The sequence below is a fragment of the Nerophis ophidion genome, linkage group LG21 (genome assembly GCF_033978795.1).
Source record: "Nerophis ophidion isolate RoL-2023_Sa linkage group LG21, RoL_Noph_v1.0, whole genome shotgun sequence".
In the NCBI taxonomy this organism is placed as follows: Eukaryota; Metazoa; Chordata; class Actinopteri; order Syngnathiformes; family Syngnathidae; genus Nerophis; species Nerophis ophidion.
Genome location: NC_084631.1, coordinates 41614099 through 41639098, shown reverse-complemented (window position 1 = coordinate 41639098; position 25000 = coordinate 41614099). Strand labels below are relative to the sequence as shown.

The following is a 25000-nucleotide window of genomic DNA, read 5'->3' as shown; positions in this document are numbered from 1 at the left end:
TCCTGCGCACATAAACATCAAGTATGTTCCTCCTCCTGCACACGTAAACATCAAGTATGTTCCCCCTCCTGCACACGTAAACATCAAGTATGTTCCTCCTCCTGCACACATAAACATCAAGTATGTTCCTCCTCCTGCACACATAAACATCAAGTATGTTCCTCCTCCTGCACACATAAACATCAAGTATGTTCCTCCTCCTGCACACATAAACATCAAGTATGTTCCCCCTACTGCACACATCAACATCAAGTATGTTCCTCCTCCTGCACACATAAACATCAAGTATGTTCCCCCTCCTGCACACATAAACATCAAGTATCTTCCTCCTCCTGCACACATAAACATCAAGTATGTTCCTCCTCCTGCACACAAACATCAAGTATGTTCCTCCTCCTGCACACATAAACATCAAGTATGTTCCTCCTCCTGCACACATAAACATCAAGTATGTTCCTCCTCCTGCACACATAAACATCAAGTATGTTCCTCCTCCTGCACACATAAACATCAAGTATGTTCCTCCTCCTGCACACATAAACATCAAGTATGTTCCTCCTCCCGCACACATAAACATCAAGTAAGTTCCTCCTCCTGCACACATAAACATCAAGTATGTTCCCCCTCCTGCACACATAAACATCAAGTATGTTCCTCCTCCTGCACACATAAACATCAAGTATGTTCCCCCTCCTACACACATAAACATCAAGTATGTTCCTCCTCCTGCACACATAAATATCAAGTATGTTCCTCCTCCTGCACACATAAACATCAAGTATGTTCCCCCTCCTGCACACCGTATCAATATAGGTCTTGTCTCAAAGTAGATGTACTGTATCAATATAGGTCTTGTCTCAAAGTAGATGTACTGTATCAATATAGGTCTTGTCTCAAAGTAGATGTACTGTATCAATATAGGTCTTGTCTCAAAGTAGGTGTACTGTATCAATATAGGTCTTGTCTCAAAGTAGGTGTACTGTATCAATATAGGTCTTGTCTCAAAGTAGATGTACTGTATCAATATAGGTCTTGTATCAAAGTAGATGTACTGTATCAATATAGGTCTTGTCTCAAAGTAGGTTTACAGTATCAATATAGGTCTTGTCTCAAAGTAGATGTACTGTATCAATATAGGTCTTGTCTCAAAGTAGATGTACTGTATCAATATAGGTCTTGTCTCAAAGTAGATGTACTGTATCAATATAGGTCTTGTCTCAAAGTAGATGTACTGTATCAATACAGGTCTTGTCTCAAAGTAGATGTACTGTATCAATCTAGGTCTTGTCTCAAAGTAGATGTACTGTATCAATATAGGTCTTGTCTCAAAGTAGATGTACTGTATCAACATAGGTCTTGTCCCAAAGTAGATGTACTGTATCAACATAGGTCTTGTCTCAAATTAGATGTACTGTATCAACATAGGTCTTGTCTTAAAGTAGATGTACTGTATCAACATAGGTCTTGTCTCAAAGTAGATGTACTGTATCAACATAGGTCTTGTCTCAAAGTAGATGTACTGTATCAATATAGGTCTTGTCTCAAAGTAGGTGTACTGTATCAATATAGGTCTTGTCTCAAATTAAATGTACTGTATCAATATAGGTCTTGTCTCAAAGTAGATGTACTGTATCAATATAGGTCTTTTCTCAAAGTAGATGTACTGTATCAATATAGGTCTTGTCTCAAAGTAGGTGTACTGTATCAATATAGGTCTTGTCTCAAAGTAGATGTACTGTATCAATATAGGTCTTGTCTCAAAGTAGATGTATTGTATCAATGCAGGTCTTGTCTCAAAGTAGATGTACTGTATCAATATAGGTCTTATCTCAAAGTAGATGTACTGTATCAATATAGGTATTGTCTCAAAGTAGATGTACTGTATCAATATAGGTCTTGTGTCAAAGTAGATGTACTGTATCAATATAGGTCTTGTCTCAAAGTAGATGTACTGTATCAATATAGGTCGTGTCTCAAAGTAGATGTACTGTATCAATATAGGTCTTGTCTCAAAGTAGATGTACTGTATCAATATAGGTCGTGTCTCAAAGTAGATGTACTGTATCAATATAGGTCTTGTCTCAAAGTAGATGTACTGTATCAATATAGGTCTTGTCTCAAAGTAGATGTACTGTATCAATATAGGTCTTGTCTCAAAGTAGATGTACTGTATCAATATACTGTAGGTCTTGTCTCAAAGTAGGTTTACAGTATCAATATAGGTCTTGTTTCAAAGTAGATGTACTGTATTAATATAGGTCGTGTCTCAAAGTAGATGTACTGTATCAATATAGGTCTTGTATCAAAGTAGTTGTACTGTATCAATATAGGTCTTGTCTCAAAGTAGATGTACTGTATCAATATAGGTCTTGTCTCAAAGTAGGTTTACAGTATCAATATAGGTCTTGTTTCAAAGTAGATGTACTGTATCAATATAGGTCTTGTCTCAAAGTAGATGTACTGTATCAACAAAGGTCTTGTCTTAAAGTAGATGTACTGTATCAACATAGGTCTTGTCTCAAAGTAGATGTACTGTATCAACATAGGTCTTGTCTCAAAGTAGATGTACTGTATCAACATAGGTCTTGTCTCAAAGTAGATGTACTGTATCAATATAGGTCTTGTCTCAAAGTAGATGTACTGTATCAATATAGGTCTTGTCTCAAAGTAGATGTACTGTATCAATATAGGTCTTGTCTCAAAGTAGATGTACTGTATCAATATAGGTCTTGTCTCTAATTAAATGTACTGTATCAATATAGGTCTTGTCCCAAAGTAGATGTACTGTATCAACATAGGTCTTGTCTCAAAGTAGATGTACTGTATCAATATAGGTCTTGTCTCAAAATAAATGTACTGTATCAATATAGGTCTTGTCTCACAGTAGATGTACTGTATCAATATAGGTCTTGTCTCAAAGTAGATGTACTGTATCAATATAGGTCTTGTCTCAAAGTAGATGTACTGTATCAATATAGGTCTTGTCTCAAAGTAGATGTACTGTATCAATACAGGTCTTGTCTCAAAGTAGATGTACTGTATCAATCTAGGTCTTGTCTCAAAGTAGATGTACTGTATCAATATAGGTCTTGTCTCAAAGTAGATGTACTGTATCAACATAGGTCTTGTCCCAAAGTAGATGTACTGTATCAACATAGGTCTTGTCTCAAATTAGATGTACTGTATCAACATAGGTCTTGTCTTAAAGTAGATGTACTGTATCAACATAGGTCTTGTCTCAAAGTAGATGTACTGTATCAACATAGGTCTTGTCTCAAAGTAGATGTACTGTATCAATATAGGTCTTGTCTCAAAGTAGGTGTACTGTATCAATATAGGTCTTGTCTCAAATTAAATGTACTGTATCAATATAGGTCTTGTCTCAAAGTAGATGTACTGTATCAATATAGGTCTTTTCTCAAAGTAGATATACTGTATCAATATAGGTCTTGTCTCAAAGTAGGTGTACTGTATCAATATAGGTCTTGTCTCAAAGTAGATGTACTGTATCAATATAGGTCTTGTCTCAAAGTAGATGTATTGTATCAATGCAGGTCTTGTCTCAAAGTAGATGTACTGTATCAATATAGGTCTTATCTCAAAGTAGATGTACTGTATCAATATAGGTCTTGTCTCAAAGTAGATGTACTGTATCAATATAGGTCTTGTGTCAAAGTAGATGTACTGTATCAATATAGGTCTTGTCTCAAAGTAGATGTACTGTATCAATATAGGTCGTGTCTCAAAGTAGATGTACTGTATCAATATAGGTCTTGTCTCAAAGTAGATGTACTGTATCAATATAGGTCGTGTCTCAAAGTAGATGTACTGTATCAATATAGGTCTTGTCTCAAAGTAGATGTACTGTATCAATATAGGTCTTGTCTCAAAGTAGATGTACTGTATCAATATAGGTCTTGTCTCAAAGTAGATGTACTGTATCAATATAGGTCTTGTCTCAAAGTAGGTTTACAGTATCAATATAGGTCTTGTTTCAAAGTAGATGTACTGTATCAATATAGGTCTTGTATCAAAGTAGTTGTACTGTATCAATATAGGTCTTGTCTCAAAGTAGATGTACTGTATCAATATAGGTCTTGTCTCAAAGTAGGTTTACAGTATCAATATAGGTCTTGTTTCAAAGTAGATGTACTGTATCAATATAGGTCTTGTCTCAAAGTAGATGTACTGTATCAATATAGGTCTTGTCTCAAAGTAGATGTACTGTATCAATATAGGTCTTGTCTCAAAGTAGATGTACTGTATCAATACAGGTCTTTTCTCAAAGTAGATGTACTGTATCAATATAGGTCTTGTCTCAAAGTAGATGTACTGTATCAATATAGGTCTTGTCTCTAATTAAATGTACTGTATCAATATAGGTCTTGTCCCAAAGTAGATGTACTGTATCAACATAGGTCTTGTCTCAAATTAGATGTACTGTATCAACATAGGTCTTGTCTTAAAGTAGATGTACTGTATCAACATAGGTCTTGTCTCAAAGTAGATGTACTGTATCAACATAGGTCTTGTCTCAAAGTAGATGTACTGTATCAACATAGGTCTTGTCTTAAAGTAGATGTACTGTATCAACATAGGTCTTGTCTCAAAGTAGATGTACTGTATCAATATAGGTCTTGTCTCAAAGTAGATGTACTGTATCAATATAGGTCTTGTCTCAAAGTAGATGTACTGTATCAATATAGGTCTTGTCTCAAAGTAGATGTACTGTATCAATATAGGTCTTGTCTCAAAGTAGATGTACTGTATCAATATAGGTCTTGTCTCTAATTAAATGTACTGTATCAATATAGGTCTTGTCCCAAAGTAGATGTACTGTATCAACATAGGTCTTGTCTCAAAGTAGATGTACTGTATCAATATAGGTCTTGTCTCAAAATAAATGTACTGTATCAATATAGGTCTTGTCTCACAGTAGATGTACTGTATCAATATAGGTCTTGTCTCAAAGTAGATGTACTGTATCAATATAGGTCTTGTCTCAAAGTAGATGTACTGTATCAATATAGGTCTTGTCTCAAAGTAGATGTACTGTATCAATACAGGTCTTGTCTCAAAGTAGATGTACTGTATCAATACAGGTCTTGTCTCAAAGTAGATGTACTGTATCAATATAGGTCTTGTCTCAAAGTAGATGTACTGTATCAACATAGGTCTTGTCCCAAAGTAGATGTACTGTATCAACATAGGTCTTGTCTCAAATTAGATGTACTGTATCAACATAGGTCTTGTCTTAAAGTAGATGTACTGTATCAACATAGGTCTTGTCTCAAAGTAGATGTACTGTATCAATATAGGTCTTGTCTCAAAGTAGGTGTACTGTATCAATATAGGTCTTGTCTCAAATTAAATGTACTGTATCAATATAGGTCTTGTCTCAAAGTAGATGTACTGTATCAATATAGGTCTTTTCTCAAAGTAGATGTACTGTATCAATATAGGTCTTGTCTCAAAGTAGGTGTACTGTATCAATATAGGTCTTGTCTCAAAGTAGATGTACTGTATCAATATAGGTCTTGTCTCAAAGTAGATGTATTGTATCAATGCAGGTCTTGTCTCAAAGTAGATGTACTGTATCAATATAGGTCTTATCTCAAAGTAGATGTACTGTATCAATATAGGTCTTGTCTCAAAGTATGTGTACTGTATCAATATAGGTCTTGTCTCAAAGTAGATGTACAGTATCAATATAGCTCTTGTCTCAAAGTAGATGTACTGTATCAGTATAGGTCTTGTCTCAAAGTAGATGTACTGTATTAATCTGGGTCTTGTCTTAAAGTAGATGTACTGTATCAACATAGGTCTTGTCTCAAAGTAGATGTACTGTATCAATATAGGTCTTGTCTCAAAGTAGATGTATTGTATCAATGCAGGTCTTGTCTCAAAGTAGATGTACTGTATCAATATAGGTCTTATCTCAAAGTAGATGTACTGTATCAATATAGGTCTTGTCTCAAAGTAGATGTACTGTATCAATATAGGTCTTGTCTCAAAGTAGATGTACTGTATCAATATAGGTCTTGTCTCAAAGTAGATGTACTGTATCAATATAGGTCTTGTCTCAAAGTAGATGTACAGTATCAATATAGCTCTTGTCTCAAAGTAGATGTACTGTATCAATATACTGTAGGTCTTGTCTCAAAGTAGATGTACAGTATCAATATAGCTCTTGTCTCAAAGTAGATGTACTGTATCAATATAGGTCTTGTCTCAAAGTAGATGTACTGTATCAATATAGGTCTTGTCTCAAAGTAGATGTGCTGTATCAACATAGGTCTTGTCTCAAAGTAGATGTACTGTATCAATATAGGTCTTGTCTCAAAGTAGATGTACTGTATCAATAGAGGTCTTGTCTCAAAATAGATGTACTGTATCAATATAGGTCTTCTGTCAAAGTAGATGTACTGTATCAATATAGGTCTTGTCTCACAGTAGATGTACTGTATCAATATAGGTCTTGTCTCAAAGTAGATGTACTGTATCAATATAGGTCTTGTCTCAAAGTAGGTGTACTGTATCAATATAGGTCTTGTCTCAAAGTAGATGTACTGTATCAATATAGGTCTGGTCTCAAAGTAGATGTACTGTATCAATATAGGTCTTGTCTCAAAGTAGATGTTCTGTATCAGTGGTTGAAAAACACTGCTATAGATGTATATGAAGACCTCCATTTGTCTTCCCACGTCAACACTTCAATATCAGGGTCTCCATTGACAAAAGTATGCCCGTCGTCCACGGCAACCGTGTTCCTGCAGATAATTAACGAGATGCAAATCAGCTCGGAGCTTGGCAGGCAGCATCTAAAATAAGCGGGGGAGAGTAAACAACGTCATGGCTGTGTCGTACGGGGATGAGGAACTTCTTGATCTCCTCCAAAGCGTGGCCCATCCTGGCGTAGGCCTCGGCTGGCGGCGCGAAGACCTCGATGAGGACGTGCAGGTCCTCGTTCAGGTGTTGGTACTTGGCCTCGCCGCTCTGCCGCAGTTCCTCTTCCTGGCGGGACAAAGACGTGCAAAGGAGGGTCAGTTCTGGCTTCTCGCAGAACCGCCAAGCATGGTTCCACGAAGAAGTGTTGCCATTATTAGGGACCGATGTCCCAAAGGGACCCTATTGAATTTCTAGCGTTTTATTATTATACCGCCACCTCTTTCAGCTGTAATTTAACCCCCTTAACATTTTGGAACAACATATGTTGTCGCCATGGACACCCCTGCTTATTTCAGCAAGACGATGCCAAGCCACGTGTTACAACAGCGTGGCTTCGTAGTAAAAGAGTATCGGGTACTAGACTGGCCTGCCTGTAGTCCAGACATTGGAAATGTGTTAAGGCTGAAATATGAGGCAGGAGACTGTTGAACAACTTAAGCTGTACATCAAGGGTGTCCAGAGTGCGGCCCGAGGGCCATTTGTGGCCCGCAGGTCATTTTTTTAACGGCCCCACGGCCCGGTTTAAAAATACGATTGAAAAAAAAATGTAAACATAAAAAGTGTAATGAAAGAGCAAACAGGTGGAATGTAACAATAAAATGTTGCAATGTTTACCCAAGTTTCTTTAAAAAAAAAAAAATAATGAATCAAAATCTATGTCATTATGAATTATTGACCTATTCAAGGCTCCAATTATGTCACATTAAATTTTCCACTTTGAGATATTTTTTGGGGGGTAAATTTTGCATTTTTTTGCGTTTCCCAGATATAAACAACAATACCGTTTATAATTGATGGATCGATCTGAAGGTGATCTCGAGATTATTTTGTTAAAAGTAAACAGTAAAGAAAAAAAATATAATTTATGTTTTTAAACACTTCAATGAGTGGGACCCTTTTTGAGCCCAATAATTTTAATGTGATTTGTTTTTTAAGTGTCATTGCTCAAAAATATAAAAAAATAAAATCAAAATCAACCTAGTGGGTAGGGTGTCCGCTCTGAGGTGGGTAGGTCGTGAGTTCAATCCCCGGCCGAATCATACCAAAGACTATAAAAAAATGGGAGCCATTACCTCCCTGCTTGTCACTCAGCATTAAGGGTTGGAATTGGGGGTTAAATCACCAAAACGGATTCCCGGGCGCGGCACTGCTGCTGTTCACTACTCCCCTCACCTCCCAGGGGGGGATCAAGGGTTAATGGGTCAAATGCAGAGAATAATTTCGCCACATCTAGTATGTGTGTGACAATCATTGGTACTTTAACTTTTAACTTTATGAGTAACTGACCTTTTTAAGGCTCCAATTCTTATATAATCTAAAATATTCCACTTAGAAATATTATTGGGGTGAAAATATTGCATATTTTGTGTTTTTTCCATAACAAACAGGGTTTTTTCTTGGACAAAAAGAGCATACAACTTAAATCTTTCAAAATGTTAAATTGCCAGAAAGACCTAAGGTTGATCTACAGATTTAAAACTTGAAAAATAATACAAATAATAATACTGAATAGGATTTTTTGACCAAAATCCTATGGGGACTGGGTGGAGGCTGAAATTTATATTTTTTGTACAAATATTGTATTGGTTTTTAAAATCGAAAAATTATCAAAACTGCCCCCATTTCCTTTGATTTTTCAGTGTGCTCAACAGATACAGCTTCAATAGCCGTATTCCCACGGTCAAGCCACTCCTGAACTCTAGACAACGGAAGTTCCCTCAGTCAGCAATGGTTTGGGGAGCCATGTCAGCCGCTGGTTTTGGTCCACTGTGTTTCATCAAGTCCAGAGTCAATGCAGCTGTGTACATGCTTCCATCTGTTGAAAACCTCTATGGAGATGATGATTTCATTTTCCAGCATGATCTGGCACCTGCCCACAGTGCCAAAACCAGCAGTGACTGGTGTACTGACCATGGCCTTACTGTCCTCCATTGGCCTGCCAACTCCCCTGACCTAAACCCCATAGAGAATTTGTGGGGTATTGTGAAGAAGAAGCTGAAAGACACCAGACCCAATAATGCAAATGAGCTAAAGGCCGCTATTGAAGCATCCTGTGCATCCATAACACCTCAGCAATGCCACAGGCATTACTTGGTCTGAGGAAATATTCACATTTTTTGACATAGGATTTTGGAGTTTTCTTAAGCTCTATGCGATAATCAGCAATATTAAAATATTAAAAGGCTTGCAATATTTCAGTTGATGTGTAATGAATCCAGAATGTATGACATTTTCATGTTTTTAGTTGCATTACGGAAAATAAAGGACTTTATCACAATATTCCAATTTTCTGAGACAGTCCTGTAAGTTGAAAAGAATTTGCAAATCATTGTATTCGGTTTTTATTTACTGATTACACAACCTGACAACTTCACTACTTTGTATATGTATGTGGAGAGGCGGGGCCGACGGCGCGGCAGGGCACGCTGAAGCCCGGCCCAAGATGGCGGCGAGGAGGCAGAGACGACGACGGCGTGCCAGGAGCGACGCTACAAGCGAGATCAGTCGTGTGGCCCGCGCACCGGGAAACAATTAACGTATCTCGTCTCAGTGTATAAAAGAGGAAGAGGAGGAAAGAATGAGGCAGGAGGAGGAGAGGCCGCAGCAACGCGTGAAGAGCAAGAGGGACAGAGAGCAGGCGACGACGACGGCAGCTGAAAAGCGACCGGCAAACGAGTAGTAGAGGAAGGTGCTGAAAAATGACCCGACCTATATTGGGGTTTATTGCAAAATAAACAAGAGTCAAACCTGCTCAAGCAAGATGTCCTTCCTTGGCGGTCCATTGAACCCGCACGACACAATGTACAATAAGAGAAACCAAACATTCTACATTTGATGTTATTCTTACATTAAAAAAAAACGATGCTTTTGCTCCCAAATGACAAAGAAAAGAATGCCACACAGATAGTTTCTGATCCCGTAGCCCGGAGAACGTCCCGTCACGATTGGCTGTCGGGAAGGAAGCCCTCATGCAGACAGATTGTGATGAATCAACATGAAGTGTGTTATTAATTAATTAGTGGGCGTGTTATTTGAAGTATTTGTTGTCTTGTTTGCCACACGTCGTCATTTGTCCCCAATCATTAGTATTTCCACGCTACGCTGACTGCCAATGGAAACAACATCTTTTTAATCGCCACGGCAACCCAGCGGTGAATAGGACAATAATTGTGAATGAAAGATGCTAAAATGTGACGATACGGCTTTATTAATGCTGATGACTGCAGCACGTACAAGACTTTGTATTAGCTCTTCTAGCCGATAGCTCGCCTCTTCAGTTCAATTGTTAACCTGAAGGGGCCTAATATTGCATAAGTCCCATAAAAAATACTATTAATAGATGCCCAGGAAAAAAAATGTATTCCAAATATTGAAAAATTTATTTATTTCTGAAAAGGATGTTTTTAGGCCAGCGATGCAGTCATAATTTTAGAATAATTTAGTCCTTAAATAAAATGTTGAACATACTAGACAACTTGTCTTTTAGTAGTAAGTAAACAAACAAAGACTCCTAATTAGTCTCCAGTAACATATTGTGTCATTTATACACCTATTATTCCATAAAGGACAAACTGTAAAAATGGGATTATTAATCTACTTGTTCATTTACTGTTAATATCTGTCTGTTTTAACATGTTCTATCTACACTTCTGTTCAAATGTAATAATCACTTATTCTTCTCTTCTTTGATACTGGACATTAGTTGTGGATGATACTACACATTTAGGTATCGATCCGATACCAAGTAGTTTCAGGATCACACATTGGTCATATTCAAAGTCCTCATGTGTCCAGGGACGTATTTACTGACTTTATAAACATGAAATGAATTTCTTTAAAAGAAAAAAAAATTGTGATGACAAAAAGACTGACGTCACTATAGTAGTATTGAGTAGATACGCTCTAGTACTTGGTATTATTATAGTGGATGTCGGGTGTATATCCAACCATGGCATTTGTTTTGTGTTGTGTGTGACCATATCTGTTTGCATTTTGTGTTGGTTTGGCTTTGTTTTGGTTGCACCATGATTCAAGAAGGTTGTTTGCATTGGGTCATATAAGTAAATGATGTGCTACATTTCATACAAATCATGTTAGGTGGTCATTATGTTGTATTCTGGTCTGTGTGACCATCTATGTTGGCATTTTGTGTTGGTTCGACTTTTTGTTGTTGTATGCGTGCATGTGTGATGCATCATGTTGTATGCATGCATGTGTGATGTATCATGTTGTATGCATGCATGTGTGATGCGCCATGTTGTATGCATGCAAGTGTGATGCACCATGTTGTATGCATGCATACATGTGTGATGCATCATGTTGTATGCATGCATGTGTGATGCATCATGTTGTATGCATGCATGTGTGATGCATCATGTGTGCATGCATGTGTGATGCGCCATGTTGTATGCATGCATATGTGATGCATCATGTTGTATGCATGCATGTGTGATGCATCATGTTGTATGCATGCATGTGTGATGCATCATGTTGTATGCATGCATGTGTGATGCATCATGTTGTATGCATGCATGTGTGATGTATCATGTTGTATGCATGCATGTGTGATGTATCATGTTGTATGCATGCATGTGTGATGTATCATGTTGTATGCATGCATGTGTGATGTATCATGTTGTATGCATGCATGTGTGATGTATCATGTTGTATGCATGCATGTGTGATGTATCATGTTGTATGCATGCATGTGTGATGCATCATGTTGTATGCATGCATGTGTGATGCATCATGTTGTATGCATGCATGTGTGATGTATCATGTTGTATGCATGCATGTGTGATGTATCATGTTGTATGCATGCATGTGTGATGTATCATGTTGTATGCATGCATGTGTGATGTATCATGTTGTATGCATGCATGTGTGATGTATCATGTTGTATGCATGCATGTGTGATGTATCATGTTGTATGCATGCATGTGTGATGCATCATGTTGTATGCATGCATGTGTGATGCATCATGTTGTATGCATGCATGTGTGATGCATCATGTTGTATGCATGCATGTGTGATGTATCATGTTGTATGCATGCATGTGTGATGCATAATGTTTTATGCATGCATGTGTGATGCATCATGTTGTATGCATGCATGTGTGATGCATCATGTTGTATGCATGCATGTGTGATGTATCATGTTGTATGCATGCATGTGTGATGTATCATGTTGTATGCATGCATGTGTGATGTATCATGTTGTATGCATGCATGTGTGATGCATCATGTTGTATGCATGCATGTGTGATGTATCATGTTGTATGCATGCATGTGTGATGCATCATGTTGTATGTTCCAAATAAACACAAACTCAACGCAACGTGATCAAAGCTGGAATGGCCAAAAAAGAAATTTTGCGATATCCAACTCTCTGCTGCCATCTGATGGCTAAAGCAAATAGTGCGTGCCCCAAATGTGTCACGTTTCATATGTCAGGTAAACCGCAGCAAATGGTGCTGTTTATTCCTATTATTGTGGTATACAATTGTGGAGAGTCGCAGCCGACGGCTGGGCAGGGCATGCTGCAGCCCTGCCCAAGATGGCGGCAAGGAGGTGGAGAATGCTGCGGAGCGGAGAGGCGGGGCGTGCCGCAATCGAATTCAGGTGCGTGGCTCACACACTGGGAAATGATTAACATTTCTCCTGACACTGTATAAAAGGGGAGAAGAGATCCGGGAGGGAGGAGGAGAGTCCGCAGTGCATGAGAAGCGAGAGCAACACAGAGCGCAAAACGAGAACGACGACGACGACGGCGGCTGAAAAGCAGATCGGGAACGAGCAGTGGAGGAAGGAGCTGAAAAGCGATCCGAGCTGCAACCAAGCTTAATTGAAAAATAAAGAAGTCAAACCTGCTCATATCATGTCCTTCCTGGGTGGTCCATTGAACCCGAGCAATGACAGCGAGCGACTGTCACAACAATATTTTCTAAAATTGTTTTTATACTGTCAGCAGCCCTAACATGCTCCATAACGTACCATATCAGACAAAACATGTCTACACGTGGAAATCGTCAAAAAAAAAGTAGTTGGCCATTTTAATTTCCAGATCCTGTTCTTGGGAAGGGATTTGATCCAGTTTCAGTTTTTTATATGTAACGTTGTAATCTTTAGAATGTGCCGATAAGAACGGACACCCATGGTCTACTCCCTGACTTCTTTTGGGGACTGGACACGCCTTTCCTTCACGAAGCAGACAGCAAAGGTGTGTGGGGTGGGGTGAGAGAACATAAACAGGGGCGGCTCCAAAGCGGGCCGGGCTGATGCAGCTAGCAGGAAATGGGACAGCAGATAACATCCCACAAAGAAACAACAGTGTCCCACTTTCTCCTTTTTCCACACCGGGACAAAAAACCCTGAGAGTCTTCTCCTGGGCGTTCCTCCCCTCCCCTCCCAGCGTGTCTCGGAATAACCTTCTTCTGTGCTATGTTAATGTTATGCTAATTCCCGCCCCATATATCGGGCCTTTCACAAGCATGTCGTACGTGTCTGAGCAAGAATATTTACATTGTTCAAAACACTCAGACAGAAATGAGTAACATGGCTAAAATCCATTTAAAACGACATATTTGTTTGTTTGTGTCGGCTTCTACTATTGAACTGATGCACACACCTGAAGAAAATGTGTCATAACATGCATCACTAATGTATCGCCTTTGCTCCTTTCTACAAAAAAAAAAAAGAACATGGTGGGAATGTTCTAGAACCGCAGATATTGACTTGTAATTTCTCACACTGCTCAATGAGTTTTACACAACTTTAGGGAAGAGGAAGACGATTTTATGCCAATTGTTGACAATCCTTATGTAAGACAAGAACACTTTTTTTTTATTGCATTCTAACTCATAAATTAACACTAGCAAAAGTCAGCTAAAAATGGAGCTAAATGGAGTAGCTCTATTCTGTCTGTGAAGTGCTCTAAAAACTTACAATTACTACCATCAAGGTTTTACCTACATGATGTAAGTATATATGTTATGCAGTAACATTTATAACAACATGTAATATATACATGATGTAAGTATATATGTAGTATCTAGTAACATTCATAATAACATGTAATATATACATGATGTAAGTATATATGTCATGTAGTAACATTCATAATATGTAATATATACATGATGTAAGTATATATCTAGTATCTAGCAACATTCATAATAACATGTAATATATACATGATGTAAGTATATATGTAGTATCTAGCAACATCCATAATAACATGTAATATATACATGATGTAAGTATATATGTAGTATCTAGTAACATTCAGAATAAAATGTAATATATACATGATGTAGGTATATATGTAGTATCTAGTAACATTCAGAATAACATGTAATATATACATGATGTAAGTATATATGTCATGTAGTAACATTCAAAATAACATGTAATATATACATGATGTAAGTATATATGTAGTATCTAGTAACATTCATAATAACATGTAATATATACATGATGCAAGTATATATGTAGTATCTAGTACCATTCATAATATGTAATATATACATGATGTAAGTATATATGTCATGTCATAACATTCATAATAATGTGTAATATTTACATGATGTAAGTATATATGTAGTATCTAGTAACATTCAGAATAACATGTAATATATACATGATGTAAGTATATATGTAGTATCTAGTAACATTCATAATAACATGTAATATATACATGACGTAAGTATATATGTCATGTAATAACATTCATAACAACATGTAATATATACATGATGTAAGTATATATGTAGTATCTAGTAACATTCATAATAACATGTAATATATACATGACGTAAGTATATATGTCATGTAATAACATTCATAATAACATGTAATATATACATGATGTAAGTATATATGTAGTATCTAATAACATTCATAATAACATGTAATATATACATAATGTAAGTATATATGTAGTATCTGGCAACATTCATAATAACATAATATATACATTGTGTATGTATATTTGTCATTTAATAACATTCATAACATGTAATATAAACATGATGTAAGTATATATGTCATGTAATAACATTCATAATAACATGGAATATATACATGATGTATTTTATTTGTCATGTAGTAACATTCGTAATAACATGTAATACATACATGATGTAAGTATATATGTAGTATCTACTAACATTCAAAATAACATGGAATATATACATGATGTAATGTAGTAACATTCATAATAACATGTATTTACATATTTTCATTTATTAATTTCACAGAGGCTTCACAACGTTTGCTTTTCCCTCCAACAACAACAACAACAACAACAACAACAACAAGACTACTAATCATGGCAGACTTGATGAGAGACAGCAAAGACTTCTTTGGGACATTTTTGAGCCTGAACACAAGGAGGATGATCTGCACGTTTTTGAACCTTTGTGCTAAACAGATGCAGCTTTAGTCAAACACGAAGCATCATGTAGCAGCATTGCTAAGTGCTGTGTGTATATATATATATATATATATATATATATATATATATATATATATATAGTCCCCATGTGGTGTGATATCTAAGTCCAAATGCTTGGTTAGTATGAGATAGACGGTGGCAGATAAGGAGCCTCCATGATCCAAGTAAGCGGCTCAAAGCGAGAGATTACAGCTGTCTGGTCCTCATATCTGCTGGCAGCATCTTCCTCTTTCCCCCCACAAACAAAGCTGCTCGGAAACCGCAGAAAACACGGCGGGTGGACGCCTCCTTGCCTCCTTGCCTCCTTGCCTCCTTGCCTCCTTGCTTCCTTGCCTCGGTGTCTACACACCTTCTAGGAAAAGACTAACAGCCAGGAAGGTGGCATGAAATATCAGGTGAAGAAACCCTGGCTGATGTCAAGGCAGCTTCTGGCCAAGGAGTTGGCATGGCGATGGAGCGTTCCTGCCGTTGCCACGGCAACTGGGGATGGGCATGAGTGGATTCAAAATACAATTTGGAGTTTTTGGAGAGTTTTTTTTTTTTTTTTTTTTTTTTTTTGGAAATGTGACTATCTTGAGGCTGGAATTTACAGTTCAAAAGTATTTTGAGTGTGTCTGTAGCTTTAATGGTGTATGTCACGTTCTAGACTCATACCGGGGGTCTTCTACCTGGGGGCCGCAGGAAGTCAATCAACCAATCAATGTTTACTTATATGGCCCTAAATCACCAGTGTCTCAAAGGGCTGCACAAGCCACAACCACATCCTCGGCTGAGGTCCCACATCAGGGCAAGGAAAAACTCAACCCAATGGGATAACAATGAGAAACCTTGGAGGGGACTGAAGATCTAACATGATAGTGTCAGAGTCCAATACATACTGGATCTAACATAATAGTGTGAGAGTTCAATACATAGTGGATCTAACATAATAGTGTGAGAGTCCAGTCCATACTGGATCTAACATAATAGTGTGAGAGTTCAATACATAGTGGATCTAACATAATAGTGAGAGTCCAGTCCATAGTGGATTTAACATAATAGTGTGAGAGTCCAGTCCATTGTGTATCTAACATAATAGTGTGAGAGTCCAGTCCATAGTGGATCTAACATAATAGTGTGAGAGTCCAGTCCATAGTGGATCTAACATAATAGTGAGAGTCCAGTCCATAGTGGATCTAACATAATAGTGTGAGAGTGAAGTCCATAGTGGATCTAACATCATAGTGTGAGAGTCCAGTCCATAGTGGATCCAACATAATAGTGTGAGAGTCCAGTCCATAGTGGATCTAACATAATAGTGTGAGAGTCCAGTCCATAGTGGATCTAACATAATAGTGTGAGAGTCCAGTCCATAGTGGATCTAACATAATAGTGAGAGTCAAGTCCATAGTGGATCAAACATAATAGTGAGAGTCCAGTCCAGAGTGGATCTAACATAATAGTGAGAGTCCAGTCCATAGTGGATCTAACATAATAGTGTGAGAGTCCAGTCCATAGTGGATCTAACATAATAGTGTGAGAGTCCAGTCCATAGTAGATCTAACATAATAGTGTGAGAGTCCAGTCCATAGTGGCTCTAACATAATAGTGTGAGAGTCCAGTCCATAGTGGATCTAACATGATAATGTGAGAGTCCAGTCCATATTGGATCTAACATAATAGTGAGAGTCCAGTCCATAGTGGATCTAACATGATAATGTGAGAGTCTAGTCCATAGTGGATCTAACATAATAGTGAGAGTCCAGTCCATAGTGGATCTAACATAATAGTGAGAGTCCAGTCCATAGTGGATCTAACATAATAGTGAGAGTCCAATCCATAGTGGATCTAACATGATAATGTGAGAGTCTAGTCCATAGTGGATCTAACATAATAGTGAGAGTCCAGTCCATAGTGGATCTAACATAATAGTGAGAGTCCAGTCCATAGTGGATCTAACATAATTGTGGGAGTCCAGTCCATAGTGGATCTAACATAATAGTGTGAGAGTCCAGTCCATAGTGGATCTAACATAATAGTGTGAGAGTCCAGTCCATAGTGGATCTAACATAATAGTGTGAGAGTCCAGTCCATAGTGGATCTAACATGATAATGTGAGAGTCCAGTCCATAGTGGATCTAACATAATAGTGAGAGTCCAGTCCATAGTGGATCTAACATAATAGTGAGAGTCCAATCCATAGTGGATCTAACATAATAGTGTGAGAGTCCAGTCCATAGTGGATCGAACATAATAGTGAGAATCCAGTCCATAGTGGATCTAACATATTAGTGAGAGAGTCCAGTCCATAGTGGATCTAACATAATAGTGAGAGTCCAGTCCATAGTGGATCTAACATAATAGTGAGAGAGTCCAGTCCATAGTGGATCTAACATAATAGTGAGAGTCCAGTCCATAGTGGATCTAACATAATAGTGAGAGTCCAATCCATAGTGGATCTAACATACTAGTGAGAGTCCAGTCCATAGTGGATCTAACATAATAGTGTGAGAGTCCAGTCCATAGTGGATCTAACATAATAGTGTGAGAGTCCAGTCCATAGTGGCTCTAACATAATAGTGTGAGAGTCCAGTCCATAATGGATCTAACATAATAGTGTGTGATTCCAGTCCATAGTGGATCTAACATAATAGTGAGAGTCCAGTCCATAGTGGATCTAACATAATAGTGTGAGAGTCCAGTCCATAGTGGATCTAACATAATAGTGAGAGTCCAGTCCATAGTGGATCTAACATAATAGTGTGAGAGTCCAGTCCATAGAGGATCTAACATAATAGTGAGAGTCCAGTCCATAGTGGATCTAACATAATAGTGTGAGAGTCCAGTCCATAGTGGATCTAACATAATAGTGAGAGTCCAGTCCATAGTGGATCTAACATAATAGTGTGAGAGTCCAGTCCATGGTGGATCTAACATAATAGTGTGAGAGTCCAGTCCATAGTGGATCCAACATAATAGTGTGAGAGTCCAGTCCATAGTGGATCTAACATAATAGTGAGAGTCCAGGCCATAGTGGATCTAACATAATAGTGTGAGAGTCCAGTCTATAGTGGATCTAACATAATAGTGTGAGAGTCCAGTCCATAGTGGATCTAACATAATAGTGAGAGAGTCCAGTCCATGGTGGATCTAACATAATAGTGTGAGAGTCCAGTCCATAGTGGATCCAACATAATAGTGAGAGTCCAGTCCATAGTGGATCTAACATAATAGCGAGAGTCCAGTCCATAGTGGATCCAACATAATAGTGAGAGTCCAGTCCATAGTGGATCTAACATAATAGTGTGAGAGTCCAGTCCATAGTGGATCTAACATAATAGTGAGAGTCCAGTCCATAGTGGATCTAACATAATAGTGAGAGTCCAGGCCATAGTGGATCTAACATAATAGTGTGAGAGTCCAGTCTATAGTGGATCTAACATAATAGTGTGAGAGTCCAGTCCATAGTGGATCTAACATAATAGTGAGAGAGTCCAGTCCATGGTGGATCTAACATAATAGTGTGAGAGTCCAGTCCATAGTGGATCCAACATAATAGTGAGAGTCCAGTCCATAGTGGATCTAACATAATAGCGAGAGTCCAGTCCATAGTGGATCCAACATAATAGTGAGAGTCCAGTCCATAGTGGATCTAACATAATAGTGTGAGAGTCCAGTCCATAGTGGATCTAACATAATAGTGAGAGTCCAGTCCATAGTGGATCTAACATAATAGTGAGAGTCCAATCCATAGTGGATCTAACATAATAGTGAGAGTCCAGTCCATAGTGGATCTAACATAATAGTGAGAGTCCAGTCCATAGTGGATCTAACATAATAGTGTGAGAGTCCAGTCCATAGTGGATCTAACATAATAGTGAGAGTCCAGTCCATAGTGGATCTAACATAATAGTGAGAAAGTCCAGTCCATAGTGGATCTAACATAATAGTGTGAGAGTCCAGTCCATAGTGGATCTAACATAATAGTGAGAGTCCAGTCCATAGTGGATCTAACATAATAGTGTGAGAGTCCAGTCCATAGTGGATCTAACATGATAATGTGAGAGTCTAGTCCATAGTGGATCTAACATAATAGTGAGAGTCCAGTCCATAGTGGATCTAACATAATAGTGAGAGTCCAGTCCATAGTGGATCTAACATAATAGTGAGAGTCCAATCCATAGTGGATCTAACATGATAATGTGAGAGTCTAGTCCATAGTGGATCTAACATAATAGTGAGAGTCCAGTCCATAGTGGATCTAACATAATAGTGAGAGTCCAGTCCATAGTGGATCTAACATAATTGTGGGAGTCCAGTCCATAGTGGATCTAACATAATAGTGTGAGAGTCCAGTCCATAGTGGATCTAACATAATAGTGTGAGAGTCCAGTCCATAGTGGATCTAACATAATAGTGTGAGAGTCCAGTCCATAGTGGATCTAACATGATAATGTGAGAGTCCAGTCCATAGTGGATCTAACATAATAGTGAGAGTCCAGTCCATAGTGGATCTAACATAATAGTGAGAGTCCAATCCATAGTGGATCTAACATAATAGTGTGAGAGTCCAGTCCATAGTGGATCGAACATAATAGTGAGAATCCAGTCCATAGTGGATCTAACATATTAGTGAGAGAGTCCAGTCCATAGTGGATCTAACATAATAGTGAGAGTCCAGTCCATAGTGGATCTAACATAATAGTGAGAGAGTCCAGTCCATAGTGGATCTAACATAATAGTGAGAGTCCAGTCCATAGTGGATCTAACATAATAGTGAGAGTCCAATCCATAGTGGATCTAACATACTAGTGAGAGTCCAGTCCATAGTGGATCTAACATAATAGTGTGAGAGTCCAGTCCATAGTGGATCTAACATAATAGTGTGAGAGTCCAGTCCATAGTGGCTCTAACATAATAGTGTGAGAGTCCAGTCCATAATGGATCTAACATAATAGTGTGTGATTCCAGTCCATAGTGGATCTAACATAATAGTGAGAGTCCAGTCCATAGTGGATCTAACATAATAGTGTGAGAGTCCAGTCCATAGTGGATCTAACATAATAGTGTGAGAGTCCAGTCCATAGTGGATCTAACATAATAGTGAGAGTCCAGTCCATAGTGGATCTAACATAATAGTGTGAGAGTCCAGTCCATAGAGGATCTAACATAATAGTGAGAGTCCAGTCCATAGTGGATCTAACATAATAGTGTGAGAGTCCAGTCCATAGTGGATCTAACATAATAGTGAGAGTCCAGTCCATAGTGGATCTAACATAATAGTGTGAGAGTCCAGTCCATGGTGGATCTAACATAATAGTGTGAGAGTCCAGTCCATAGTGGATCCAACATAATAGTGTGAGAGTCCAGTCCATAGTGGATCTAACATAATAGTGAGAGTCCAGGCCATAGTGGATCTAACATAATAGTGTGAGAGTCCAGTCTATAGTGGATCTAACATAATAGTGTGAGAGTCCAGTCCATAGTGGATCTAACATAATAGTGAGAGAGTCCAGTCCATGGTGGATCTAACATAATAGTGTGAGAGTCCAGTCCATAGTGGATCCAACATAATAGTGAGAGTCCAGTCCATAGTGGATCTAACATAATAGCGAGAGTCCAGTCCATAGTGGATCCAACATAATAGTGAGAGTCCAGTCCATAGTGGATCTAACATAATAGTGTGAGAGTCCAGTCCATAGTGGATCTAACATAATAGTGAGAGTCCAGTCCATAGTGGATCTAACATAATAGTGAGAGTCCAGGCCATAGTGGATCTAACATAATAGTGTGAGAGTCCAGTCTATAGTGGATCTAACATAATAGTGTGAGAGTCCAGTCCATAGTGGATCTAACATAATAGTGAGAGAGTCCAGTCCATGGTGGATCTAACATAATAGTGTGAGAGTCCAGTCCATAGTGGATCCAACATAATAGTGAGAGTCCAGTCCATAGTGGATCTAACCTAATAGCGAGAGTCCAGTCCATAGTGGATCCAACATAATAGTGAGAGTCCAGTCCATAGTGGATCTAACATAATAGTGTGAGAGTCCAGTCCATAGTGGATCTAACATAATAGTGAGAGTCCAGTCCATAGTGGATCTAACATAATAGTGAGAGTCCAATCCATAGTGGATCTAACATAATAGTGAGAGTCCAGTCCATAGTGGATCTAACATAATAGTGAGAGTCCAGTCCATAGTGGATCTAACATAATAGTGTGAGAGTCCAGTCCATAGTGGATCTAACATAATAGTGAGAGTCCAGTCCATAGTGGATCTAACATAATAGTGAGAAAGTCCAGTCCATAGTGGATCTAACATAATAGTGTGAGAGTCCAGTCCATAGTGGATCTAACATAATAGTGAGAGTCCAGTCCATAGTGGATCTAACATAATAGTGTGAGAGTCCAGTCCATAGTGGATCTAACATAACAGTGTGCGAGTCCAGTCCATAGTGGATCTAACATGATGGTGAGAGTCCAGTCCATAGTGGATCTAACATAATACTGTGAGAGTCCAGTCCATAGTGGATCTAACATAATACTGTGAGAGTCCAGTCCATAGTGGATCCATCTTGAAGTAGTAACATTTTAATAGAGAAATGGTATTACAAAATTCCTGGAATTTGGGGAAAACAAAAGAAGATTTGACAGTTGAAGTGGTTTGAAATGAGTAGTCAACAGAAAAAGGGCTGGAAAAAACCGTAAATCAATTTGTCTTAGTTACTGCAATCATTTAATTGTGGCTTTATTTGCTAAAAATGAGTTGGACTAAGTCATGTCCTTTGTGTTGCGAGGATGTGCAACTTTTGAGTTGGGGCAACATATATTTGCTGGATGGAAACCCCCCCGGCCCTCATTTGACTTGAGTTCCTCCAATGAGTCCAATATTTCGAGAGCAGCCGACCTAGGGTGAGACAAATCTTCACACAAAAAGCATTTGTTTGCCAATGACAACGTGGGCGTCTGAATGGCTGCGAAGGATTGATTGCGGACGGCGTATAAATCGACCCGGGCTCGTCTCTGTCCGTGATTTGTCGGCCGCAACGATCCTTGTTATCATACCCGGCGTTCCTTTTGATTAGCGTGATCAATAGTCTGGGACGGATCAGTCACGGAGATGTGCTGACCTCAGCGCCGCAGCCGTCTGCGGGATTTAAGGCCGGCATATTCTTCTTTTTATGGCCAGAGAGACCGCGACTGAGTCTCAAATGGACCACTTGTATTTGTACAGGACTGTCTCAGATAATTAGAATATTGTGATAAAGTCCTTTATTTTCTGTAATGCAACTAAAAACATGAAAATGTCATACATTCTGGATTCATTACACCCATCCATCCATCTTCTTCCGCTTATCCGAGGTCGGGTCGCGGGGGCAACAGCCTAAGCAGGGAAACCCAGACTTCCCTTTCCCCAGCCGCTTCGTCTAGCTCAGGGGTGCCCACACTTTTCTGCAGGCGAGCTACTTTTCAATTGACCAACTCGAGGGGATCTACCTCATTTATATTTATTTATTTATGAAAGAGACATTTTTTGTAAACACGTTAAATGTGTTTAATGATAATACAAGCATGTGTCTTTCTTTCACAAAGACAAGAATATAAGTTGGTGTATTACCTGATTCTGATGACTTGCATTGATTGGAATCAGACAGTAATGATGATAACGCCCACATTTTCAAATGGAGGAGAAAAAAAGTTGTCCTTTCTGTACAATACCACATGAAAGTGGTTGGTTTTTGGCATCTCATTCATCCAGCTTCCATACACTTTACAAGAAAAACATTCCGTAGCTTGCTTGATCGACATTCACGGCACCCGAGGGTCTTGTGAGATGACGCTGGCTGCTGCCAGTTCATTATTATGAAAAAATGACAGAGAGGAAGGCGAGAAACACTTTTTATTTCAACAGACTTTCGCGCCGTCCCTTCCGTCAAAACTCTAAAGGCCGACTGCACATTTCCTATCTTCACAATAAAAGCCCTGCTTCATGCTGCCTGCGCTAACTAAATACAGAGTCTGGGAAAACTGGCGTGCACAAGCGATCCCTCAGAAAGCTGGCGTGCACAAGTGATGTGCACGCCAGCTTTCCGAGGGATCGCTTGTGCACGCCAGATGCACAAGGAACGACGCAAGCTCCGCTCATGTCTACGGTAAGAGCCGACTTATTACCACAATTGTCTCGCCGAAACCTGCCGGTTGACATGTGGTAGGGAACCATGTTCGCTTGACTGCTATGTTCCATAGTGAAGCATCACCATCGGGAATATAAAAAAAAGAAACACCGGCTGTGTTTGTGTTGCTAAAAGCTGGCCGCAACCAACAGCTTTCTTCTTTGACGTCTCAATTATTCATTAAACAAATTGCAAAAGATTCAGCAACACAGATGTCCAGAATACTGTGGAATTATGCGATTAAAGGAGACGACTTATTGGCGTAATCGGTTTTGGAAGAACATGTCCGCTACAAATCGGTGACGTCATGCGCATGCGTCATCATTCCGCGACGTTTTCAACAGGATATTTCGTGGGAAATTTTAAATTGCAATTTAGTCAACTAAAAAGGCCGTATTGGCATGTGTTGCAATGTTAATATTTCATCATTGATATATAAACTATCAGACTGCGTGGTCGCTAGTAGTGGCTTTTAGTAGGCCTTTAAGGGGGTCAAATTACACTTCAAAGAGGCGGCGGTATAATAATAAAGAATAATTAAAGCTGCAAGCAGCGTTGGTCGGGTCCGCCTTTGGCCGCTGCCAAGCCCTGGTCTAAGTCAGACCTACATAGAGGTTTTTTGTTTCATGTCTCTACGACATTCCTAACAGAATTTACAAGCAGTTTTGTCAGTTTTTTTTCTTAGGGGGCGCTAGAACCCAATTTTCATTGTTGGGGTTTGTTTTTTTATTGGATGGCAATTTTCACCAGTCCTGATGTGTGTGTAAAATTTGGTTAGTTTTGAAGCATGTTAAGGGGGTCAAATTACAGATTGGCGTTTCTGGATGTTGTTGATAAATGGCTTTGGCTTTGCATAGCAGAGCTTTAACTTGCACTTTGAAGCATTTTAAGGGGGTCAAATTACAGCTCAAAGAGGCAAAAATGACATTTTTTAGGAAACTTTGAGCAGGGGTTCTTTGAAGGCGCGTAAAATCCAAACCGGAGCAGTAATAAAACTTTGTTCTATACTTTTAATCAGAAAGGTTCAATCTCTCTCCTGTGTGAGTTTGAAGCCGAAACGACTAACACACTCGGAGGAGTTTACATTTGAAAAAGGTGACGGGTTTTTACAAAACTTTTATTTTGAAGGGGTAATTTTTAACTTCCTGTTGATTTTTGCTGAAGGATGTCAATTATTAAAATTTAGGTCTAAGTGAGACCTACATAGAAGTTTTTGTTTCATGTCTATCCAACATTCCTACTGGAAGTTACTAGCAGTTTTGTCTGTTTTCTCTTCCTAGGAGCAGTTATTTCTGTGTTTTATTCAAAAATTGCGCTAGAGTGCATTTTTGAGTTTTGGGGTTTAGTTTTTTCGTTAGATCGCAATTTCCGCCGGTCCTGATGTGTGTGCCAAGTTTGGTGAGTTTTGAAGCATTTTAAGGGGGCCAAATTACAGCTGAAA

At 38.7% G+C, this 25000-nt stretch overlaps 1 protein-coding gene across 1 annotated transcript in view; it reads right to left on the bottom strand.

Moving 5' to 3' along the window:
• khdrbs3 (KH domain containing, RNA binding, signal transduction associated 3) overlaps positions 1-25000 on the bottom strand; it is a 274142-nt gene that overhangs the window by 109539 nt on the left and 139603 nt on the right. Inside the window, 1 exon segment of the mRNA XM_061882635.1 lies at positions 6868-7014. Coding sequence (XP_061738619.1) covers positions 6868-7014 — 147 coding nt within the window.